This window comes from Olea europaea, chromosome 2 (assembly GCF_002742605.1).
Source record: "Olea europaea var. sylvestris chromosome 2, O_europaea_v1, whole genome shotgun sequence".
In the NCBI taxonomy this organism is placed as follows: Eukaryota; Viridiplantae; Streptophyta; class Magnoliopsida; order Lamiales; family Oleaceae; genus Olea; species Olea europaea.
In genome coordinates this window covers 1,381,625-1,391,813 of record NC_036238.1, presented here as the reverse complement: position 1 = coordinate 1,391,813, position 10,189 = coordinate 1,381,625, and the positions used below count along the sequence as shown (strand labels likewise).

Here is a 10,189-nt window from a genome sequence, read left to right as displayed (position 1 = left end):
TATAGTATAGGAATACTCACAACGAGTCTAGAACGCAGCAAAATTAACATATATAGTTAGGATTAAGAATAATATCTATCATATATGCAATCATATTGATAACTTAAACTAAATGCATGATTTTTATATGAATTCAGACTAGGAATAGGATCGGGTCGTGTCGTGTTAATCATAGGTTGGTATATCTTGAAAAAGAACATTCAATATATTAGTGTAATCGATTGTCAAAAACTCGTAAAAGAAATTAGATTGCGAATCAAGAATTGAAATATATAGCAATAGGCGAAGTCAAAATCCAATACAATCCTCCATAATTTGATAAAACCCCAATTTTTATTGCTTTCTTAGATTAGTTTAGTTTAAATCAAATCAAAATATTTTTTTTGTTTTCATAACTAGAATTCTATACGAAACTAGTAAACTTGAATTAAATTTATTCTCTGTGGGACGATAACTCTTAACTCACTTATTATTACTTGTCAACGATCACGTACGCTTGCGGGTATCACACGAACATAATATGTCTAGACTCACTAATAAGAGCAACTACTGTCGCATGACCAAGTTAATAAAAGATCAAATTTTACTATGTCATTTTTTTAATGTGATTTTCTTAAGTTTTGTTGCATTTTTTTGTGCACAGTTTTTCGGGTTTTTTTTCTTATGGATTTAAAATATGAAAATTCCTTCTAAATATTTTTTGTCCGATCTTCCACATAAATCCTTTGTTTTTGTCAAATGTTTTTCGATAAATGTATGGAATCAGGGAAATTGGCACAAGTCAAGAATAATTCCATTAAATCATTATTGCATTTGCCATATTTGGTAAAGTTGGACCTTTACAAAATGCTAACATTTTTCCTGAAGACTCAACACCCTAACATAACTTTAAAAAAAAATCAGTCCGTGCATTGCACCGGCAGGCACTAGTTATGTTAAATTTGCTTATTCCTGTATATAATATTTTCTTTATGTTTTTTTAATCTGTATAAACAAAATAAATAGAGAAACATTGTGAGTTGGACCGAAACGAGCATGGTCGGGCGGCCCGGTTGTCACCTCTGGCTATTTGTCCAATCAGGTCACAGTCGATGGCACTAACGTAATATACATCAATGTTCATGGTACATATGTCAATGCAACCTCCAAAACAAACACACAATGCATCAATCTTTACCGACTACCGTTCATCTCCTTCCATGTCATCAATCCGGACCTCTCCAATCGAACGGCCCCCGATGGCTGTATCAACAAACACACATTTTATTCACTCCGTATAAAGTGCTACACGGCCAAACTTAACTCAACCCTAACTCGGACTCGACTCACCCGTCGCCTCCAGGCTCCATATTATCTACACAGAGCGCACAGAAAGTTCTAGAGAGATAAAACTCTAGAGAGAGAAAATTAATTTTTCTAGTGTCATAACTTTTAAACTTTCCCCCAGAAAAATCCAAAAAGAAAAATTATCACTTGCAAGTTATCCGTAGATTTTTTTATTTTTTTTTATTTGTGTAAATTCAAAAGATAAATTATAAGTATATGCATATATAGCAAAGGACTTGGTGGTTTAATGGGTGAGATCTGGGAAAGAGCAGTGGAGACTGCATTAGACGGCGAAAATGACGTCGCGTCTGTCCGAACGTTAACCCTTGACGGCGCAGCGAAGTGCGTTCATGGCCGGTTACCGCCGCCGTCAATTTTCGAGAAGTTTAGTAACCTCCAGCATCTGTCTATAGCGAATATTGGCCTTTCGTCTCTTGAGCAGTTTCCTCGGCTTCGGAATTTGCAGAAGTTGGTGCTATCGGATAATCGGATTTCTGGAGGCCTTGAATTTCTTGTTGAGGCGGGTTTAGAATTTCTTCTTGATCTTGATTTGTCGAATAACAGGATTTCGGATGTTAATGATTTGAGACCCTTGGCGCAGCTGAGGTTAATGTCACTGGATCTTTATGAGTGTCCGGTTACGCGGGTTAAGGACTATAGATCGCGGGCTTTTGAGTTGATAGGGTCTTTGAAATACTTGGATAACATGGATGCAGAGGGGAATGAGAGGCCTGAGTCGGATGATGATGAGGAGGACTCAGATGACGACGAAGAAGATGATGCTGGGAGTGGGGAAATTGAAGGGGGGAATCGGTCGTTTAGCTTAAGTAATGAATATCTAACTAGGAATGATGGTGTTATTGATGTTGATGAGGACGAGGAGAGTGATGCCGATGAGGAGGTAACAGAGACTTCTAGAGGGATTAATGGATTAAGTGGTGCAAGCAATTCCCATCAGCTCTCGAATGGGTTTAGGTTGGAGGATGAGGGTGATGACAGTGAGGAAGCTGATGATGAGTCGGTGGAAGAGATATATGAAGAAGATGAGGGTGAGGACGATGATGTTGTGGAGGTCCACGAGATAGATGACAGTAGTGGCAAGGAGGATGGGGTGGCGGAAGATGAAGAAGATGACGAAGAGTTGGATAATGATGATGGTGATTTTGAGGAGCCTGCTAGTAACGGTAGGTTGATAGGCGTGGAAGGAGAGATTGATGGGCATGAGCAGGGTGAAGAGGATAACGGAGAGATGGGAGGGGAAGATCTGGATGATGAGGAGGATGGAGACTTTGCGGATGACGATGAGGTCATAATCTATTTATCTTTGTGATTATATCGTCCTTATTTGGTGATTTATTGGTTTGGAGTTGCTGATTGGGTAACATACCCAAGCTTTTAGTTTTTATTGATTGAGCATCTGATTGCACATGCTTTGTTTATATGCTAAAAACTGTGAATAATCATACTAGCTTTTTGACACACCAAAGTTGTGGTAAATATTAGTTGGCCCATGCTAGTTTGCATGTAGTATTCTATATTGTTGCATAAGCATTTGCAGTATCAATCTTGTGTTTTACATTGATGCACCTTGATTTACAAAATAGTTTTGGTAGTTTTAAGAGAAATGAAGACTTTTAGCTCCTGAAATGATACGATGCATGCATTGATATTCTGCTGTGTGCATTTTTTTTTTTTTTTTGGTCGAATATTTCTCACAAGTTATGTGAATTCAAGGAACTTTGTCTTGTAATGTGTTTTCTTATTAGTATGTTGAAATTGTTTCTCTTGTTTGAATGGCCATAAATTTATCTTTTTCTGAGTGGATTTCTGTAATGTTTGGTGCATGATTTCTAGGAGAGTATCTCTATGACCCCTCATTGTTTTGCATACGTTCCCTGGTTGAGGTTTTTTCTTTTCACATATTTTTATGGGGTTGAAATGCCGGAATCTGCAGTCCTGTTAGATTTTGATTTGTTAGTATTTAAATTCCTGTGAAATTTCTGTGATTGTTCTTCAAGAAATAGCAGAAAGTTTAAAGATGTTCATTTCTTTTTGTTAAGCTATTGTAGATGATGTCTACTGCAAATGCTAGCTTTCTTCTGTTTTTCTTCAAAATTTCCTGGTTTTTTCAAGCTGAAATGAGTTTCCTTTAATGGCAGGAAGAAGATTATGGTGCAGGGTACCTTATTCAAAGAGTTGGACAAATACAGGTAGATGCTGATGATAGTCATTTGGACCAAGGAAATGAAGGTACTGATAAGGAAGAAGATATCAGCGACGAAGATGACCAAGATGGTTCTGTCCAGGAGCTTCCAACATCTTCTCGAAAGAGAAATAGAGACGAAGATATTGATAATGGAGAGGATGAAGAGGAGAAGAAGAAGCACAAGTAATTATGGGTATGGTTGGTTTTGTTTATTCCTAAGTAAATGGTGGGAACTTGAAATTTGCAGTCTGGTATTATAAACTGTTGGGTGTTTAATTGACAATATTTGGAGGGAAACTGTGAATATGGACCTTATTGTACTCTGTTATATGTTCAAAAAGTAGTTTGTTTGGAGTAGCCGTTGGTTGCTTTGTGATAATTTATTCAAATGTGAGTTATGAGTGAGTTCAACTCGCTGTGTAACTCAGTTGCATTGAAAGGAAACGAAAGAAAAGCCCTTATTTCTTGTTTGCAATTCTTGTTATTTCTTCCCTCTTTTTGATTGGCTTGTGAAACCTATTGTAGATAGATTGTGAAATCCGTGATGTACTCTATCATCAAAGTGCTAAATGGATTGGGGCAGCAACTACTTATATTACTTACAATTGGGCTTGGACTCGGCCGATGCATTGAGAATTTGGTGCTGCAGTTGGCATTTAAATGTTTAAGAGAAATTGACGTCAATGGCACCGAAATGAGTACTTTATGATTTGAGTACTCATTGCAGACCTCTGTTTTTGCACCATTTTTTTTAGTGATAATTGCAATAGAGACTTCAAATCTTTAAAACATTAGCAAATTTTTCCAAACATTTAATTTATTGTAATTGTTACTCCAAACCTTTAATTTTTTTAATTATTATTATTATTTCTTATTTTTTTTTAAAAAATCTAATTTCTAACTTATTTTAATATAGTAAATGGAAAGTTACTTTTTTACCCTTTCAAAAACATGAAAAATATGGTCAAAGTCAAATTTCTTAATCAACTACCAGACTTTTAGATAAAAATCGTCCAAAAAGGCTTTCATCGCAACGTTTCGAAATATTTGAAATGACGGTTGCAACAGATTAAAAGTTTGAAAAAAATATGTTAATGTTTTAAAGGTTTAGGGCTTTTACTGCAATTATCCCTACTTTTTAGAAGGCTTTTAGCCCCTGTATGGTCTCCATTTTGTAAAAATGAAAATTGGTGGAATGATGTTTTTTTTAAAAATGAGTGGTTGAAAAAAAAGGAAATTTTTTCGATTTACGTGTAATATTATTTTATAGAAGATTGTGTCGTTAAAAATAAGAGAGAAAAATATAATGTAATGTAAGGAAAATTAATGGGGGCCAAACGGGGGCTTAATATTGTATAGAAAATAAAAAAATGTATATCCATCTTTATGTACTCTTTATATGGTAGACTAAGAAATTAATAAAATCATCCTTGATAGAATTTTATTCATAATTATCACACTCGATTTAGACATTAATTTGGTCAAGGTAACAAGTGTTTTATGGGTTGGGCCACACGCTAAAGGCAATTATGGGTAACGTTTGGGTTGATTAGACACTTTCTCGAGTTGAGAGTCGAAAATTGAAAAGTCGGTTGTTTAGTGGTAGGCTATTTATAGTAAAATGGTGCTAGATAATAAAGTTAATAAAAATTTATGTTAAAAATCAACTATTTTAACCTTAAATTTTATTGAATCTACAAAATCTTTACGAAACTTTTATCAAAATATACCAAAAAATCCTATTTTCATCTACGCCATATAGGAGTTAAATTTATATATAGAAACGACTAAAGATTTATTTATGTATTTGTATAATTTAAAATTACGTTGCTTGGTGGTTCACTAGGCGAACTCTTTTTGGCAAGTAAATTTTATTTATCTGCACTCGATTTATAAAAAGATTTTAATATTCTGAAAAAAGTGGTTTTTAATTTTCATTATCATCTAATAATTCACAACTCTAGATTATTAATCCTAAGGGACCTCTACGTAGAACATTTCTATTAAATCCACAAAATCACATTTTGTTTCTAGCTAATCAAACTCTGTTTACAAGTGAACTACACACGAATGATATGATTTGTATGCATATAGTCATGGAGTCTTACAATCGACTCCATTACACAGGTCGAGTCGACTACAGATTGATACAAACTACGAACACGACAAGAATACGATGGTCAGTGTAATATAATATAGCATTTAGCTTATGTTTGGTTCTCATTTTTCAAAAACTCATTTTTTTTTTTCGAATTCATTTTTAACCATATTTTAATTGATAAATGATAAAGTGTCATATGAATATTATCTAATTCCTTATATAAACTTTGATGTACATATCTTGGAAACTGGAATTACCTAAAATAAAGTGGATTTTGTCACCCGATTATTGGTGGAGAAACATCATAAGACAAAACAACTGCTACCTATGTGTCCATAGCATAAGATTTGGAGAGAGAGAGAGAACAATCAAAAGCCCTCCTTTGTAGGAGGCAAGTGTGTGGGAGAAAGGCCTAATGTTTTGTAAGATAGAAAAATTACAATATTTCAATGTCTTCTCTCTCTAACTTTGCAGACTCCTTAAACAAATCTTCATTCAGGTACATTTCTCTCTCTAAACAAATGTTGTTTGTGTTTAAGGATGTTTTATTAGGGAATAAAGAAAGAGGCTTGAATATTTATTGGTGCATGTATATATTGTTTGATGCATGATTTGTTTCGTATAATCTTGGAATTTATGTATTCTGGTACATTTCTTGAATCGTCTGTTTACATAAATAAAGAAATTGTTGATTTAAGATGTAATGTTACGTATGCATGTGCATATTTGTTTTGCATAAACTTGGATTATATTTATTTAGGTGCAGTGATTTGTCGTGGCAAGCAGTTTCCTGGGAGAAAGTTTGAGTTTCCGGACTATTTTTTGATCGGAAACTTCGCCGGAAAGCCGTATTGAAAAATGGCATCCTCTCCTGAGGCTGCTAAACCACAAGATCCTAATAAAGATTCTCCACCACCACCTCCATCTTCGATGGATGATTTATCGCTACCTCCAGATTCATCTTCTCCAGCGCCAGCAGACAATTCTCTTCCCTCTCCTCATGATACCCCACCACCAACTAAAGCTTCCCCACCACCGCCACCTCAACCACCTCCATCACCACCACCACCACCACCAAAAGAATCTCCCTCAGAACCAACCCCGTCAACGCCTGAAAAACCCCCGTCTACACCTGAAAAACACAATTCACCACCACCCAAGGGACCGCTTTCTCCTCCAACATCATCGCCTATTACTCCAGCTCCTCCTGGATCTCCTCCAACACATGCCTTATCTCCACCATCACATCATTCGCCATCACAAAAGTCGCCATCATCTGATTCGTCAGCATCTAGTGATAGTGGTTCGTCGCCATCATCTGATTCATCTTCTTCTAGTGTACCAAGGATTACCGGAATTGTCATTGGGGGAGTATTCTTGTTTGCCTTATTCGCCATTTGCTTAGTATGTTCAAGGAGGAAGAAGAAACGGCCATACTATCCTGCATATCCAGGCAAGGGTGCAATTTCTCATTTTATATTTCAACTTGGCTTGATTTCTGATGGATAAATATATATGTACCGAATTAGTTACCTACTCTCACGTGCACGTAGGCCCCGCGTGCATTTAAAAATTTCGGCATGTGGGACCCGCCCTCCTATTGTGTGTGTAGGTAAAAGATTTAGTAAAAAAGTAAATGTACATCTAGCATTGTTCATTTCTGATACTACGTTGAACTAGACTAATCTAAAAGTTGATTTCTTCTTTATTGTGCAAAATTTCCTCAATTCTATGTGCATCGGTTTTTTGCTTTCAGTTGGTGACAACTACTACAATGGCAACTCAGACTGGAATAGTCCTAAACCTATGGATCACATTGTTAAGCTTCATCCACCACCAGGTGTTATGGGGACACCAGTAGGTGGTGCTGGCGGATGGGGGGCACCACCACCTCCGGGAAATGCTAGTAGCGAATTTAGCTCCGGGCAACATCAGACGCCTTTACAATCTCCATCACCTAACATGGGCATTGGTGGCTTTTCCCAGAACCAGTTCACTTACGATGAACTCGCAGCAGCAACAGGGGGATTTTCTCAAGCCAATTTGTTAGGACAAGGTGGATTCGGGTATGTACACAAAGGTATATTACAGAATGGAACGGAAGTCGCGGTTAAGAGTCTCAAGGCAGGCAGTGGACAAGGAGAACGAGAATTCCAGGCCGAGGTTGAAATAATTAGCCGTGTCCATCATCGCCACCTCGTGTCCCTTGTTGGATATTGCATTGCTGATGGACAGAGAATGTTGGTGTATGAATTTGTTCCCAATTCGACCTTGGAGTTCCACCTTTACGGTAAGTTCTACGCTATTATGTCACCAAATCACGAAATTTTGTTATGTTTCCTCTTTGTCCTTAAGATGGAATTTGAACTTCTATAAAAGGATATTTCAAGTTTCGAGGCTTGTATAACTCTTTCAGCTGTATAATGTCGTCTTTTACTTATGATATGTGTCGTTGCAGGGAATGGTCAGCCAGTGATGGATTGGGCGACTAGGCTTCGTATAGCAGTAGGATCAGCCAAGGGACTTGCTTATCTGCATGAAGATTGTATAGAATTCTGCTCATCTTCCCTTTATATTTATGAATACATAAATTGTTATGAATATTTCTTGATATGTGGTACGATTACAGGCCACCCTCGGATTATACACCGTGACATCAAGGCAGCGAATATCCTTCTTGACAACAATTTTGAGGCCATGGTAATATATATAAAGTACTAAAACATGTTTTTTATGCTACACGACGAAGAAAGAGCGAAGTATAAATTTTGTTTGTCGTATAGCCTCGAATGGATCATTAACGAGCAAGTTAAATTGATTGGTCCAGGTGGCAGATTTTGGATTAGCTAAGCTCTCTTCGGATAATTTTACTCATGTTTCTACGCGTGTCATGGGAACTTTTGGGTACAACTTACTTAGCCTATATCAAATTGTTTGAGTTGAACTCTCAGATGATTTTCTTTTGTGTTAGAAGCCAAAAAAAGGGCATTCATGGTCTGAAAAACGGTATTTTTGATGAAATTCAGGTACCTAGCTCCTGAGTACGCATCAAGTGGCAAACTAAGTGAGAAGTCTGATGTTTTCTCATTCGGGGTGATGCTCTTAGAGCTCATAACTGGGCGTCGACCTGTCGATCTTACTAATAGAATAATGGAAGACAGTTTAGTAGACTGGGTTTGTTCTTGATTCTGCTTTTAGCAATTCTCGTGAATTACTTAAAGAAAAAAATATGTTTCTTAACATTTGCCCCTTTTTTTCTTCTTGTTCTTATTTATTTTGGCAATACGCAGGCTAGGCCACTTCTGGTTCAAGCTTTGGAAGATGGAAACTACGATGAGCTCGTAGACCCACGCCTTGAAGGTAACTTCGTTCCCCAGGAGATGGCTCGAGTGGTAGCATGTGCAGCTGCTAGCATACGCCATTCAGCCAGAAGGCGACCACGGATGAGCCAGGTAAACTGTTCTGTTGGATTGAAGATCAAAGCTTATTATAATTTAAACCTATCAAATATAATTCTTGAACACATATTTTGTAAGACCCACAATTTATCAGCACTTAAATACTACCAAACAAACACAGAGATATTAGTCCTTTCTATAGAACAATCATGAAGTTCCCTTTTTTAACGTTGTTTGATGTTTAAAACCTATGTCAGATTGTACGTGCTTTGGAGGGAAACTCATCCCTCGAGGATTTAAGCGAAGGCGTGAAGTCCACGGGCCAAAGTGCAGCCCATAAAAGTAGTGGAACCATGAGTGATATGTACGACACTCGTGCATACAATGCAGACATGATGAAGTTCAGGAAGATGGTGATTTCAAATCCGGATAATGCTAGCAGCGAATATGGAGCAACAAGTGAGTATGGACTCAATCCATCCTCATCAAGCAGCGACTCGAGAGAGCTCTACGAAACAGGTCCCCACAAGCAAAAATCATACAGGAATACATGATGCTTCCAAGCTCTAAGTGCATGTTTTGTACTGAATTTTATATTTTAGCAATACAAGACACTATCAAGCTTTAAGTGCATGTTTGACACATAATATCAGATCGTACTGGACAGTACGATTTACAGACAAAAACTGGATGTAAATTGATATCGTTTTTAAACTAATATTCATTTATTGTTGGTTTCATGCTCAATATGCATATACAGGCATAAACACGAAGTTGGATTTGCCTTTGTTTTATTGGTGTAATATAGTTCAAGATGCTATGTGAAGTTTAAAGACTATAATTCATATCATTTTATTATCATTAGTGTTATTTATGAAGGAAGGGAGTAACATTTTTTTTTTTTAAATTATAAAATATGCTGCATTTTTCAAAAATTTTGTGAAATTTTGTTCATTCTATACTTGGAAGTGATATTTTACGTTAAACTTTTACTTGTAGTGGAATGCTAACTTAACTATCGCGTGATTTGCAATTCTAAAGTAAGAAGTGATAGATAATTCGGACTACATTTCAGTTAAGAATATCAACAAAATTGAAATTTTCAACTTAAGTGTTTGCTACATTTATTTTAACACGGAAAAATAATATTAATATACG

General features: G+C 36.4%; 2 protein-coding genes across 2 annotated transcripts; both read left to right on the top strand.

Moving 5' to 3' along the window:
- The first annotated feature begins 1,301 nt into the window (after positions 1-1,301).
- On the top strand, positions 1,302-4,007 carry LOC111408434 (acidic leucine-rich nuclear phosphoprotein 32-related protein-like). Its single transcript, XM_023038197.1, has 2 exons — positions 1,302-2,632; positions 3,486-4,007. The coding sequence occupies exons 1-2, from the start codon at positions 1,574-1,576 to the stop codon at positions 3,717-3,719; spliced, it is 1,293 nt and encodes a 430-aa protein (XP_022893965.1). The 5' UTR covers positions 1,302-1,573; the 3' UTR covers positions 3,720-4,007.
- A 3,388-nt stretch (positions 4,008-7,395) lies between these two features.
- LOC111375521 (proline-rich receptor-like protein kinase PERK5) lies at positions 7,396-9,886 on the top strand. The gene is made up of 7 exons (XM_022998363.1): positions 7,396-7,923; positions 8,092-8,178; positions 8,263-8,333; positions 8,461-8,537; positions 8,660-8,807; positions 8,924-9,085; positions 9,289-9,886. The coding sequence occupies exons 1-7, from the start codon at positions 7,440-7,442 to the stop codon at positions 9,583-9,585; spliced, it is 1,326 nt and encodes a 441-aa protein (XP_022854131.1). The 5' UTR covers positions 7,396-7,439; the 3' UTR covers positions 9,586-9,886.
- Positions 9,887-10,189: the final 303 nt, after the last annotated feature.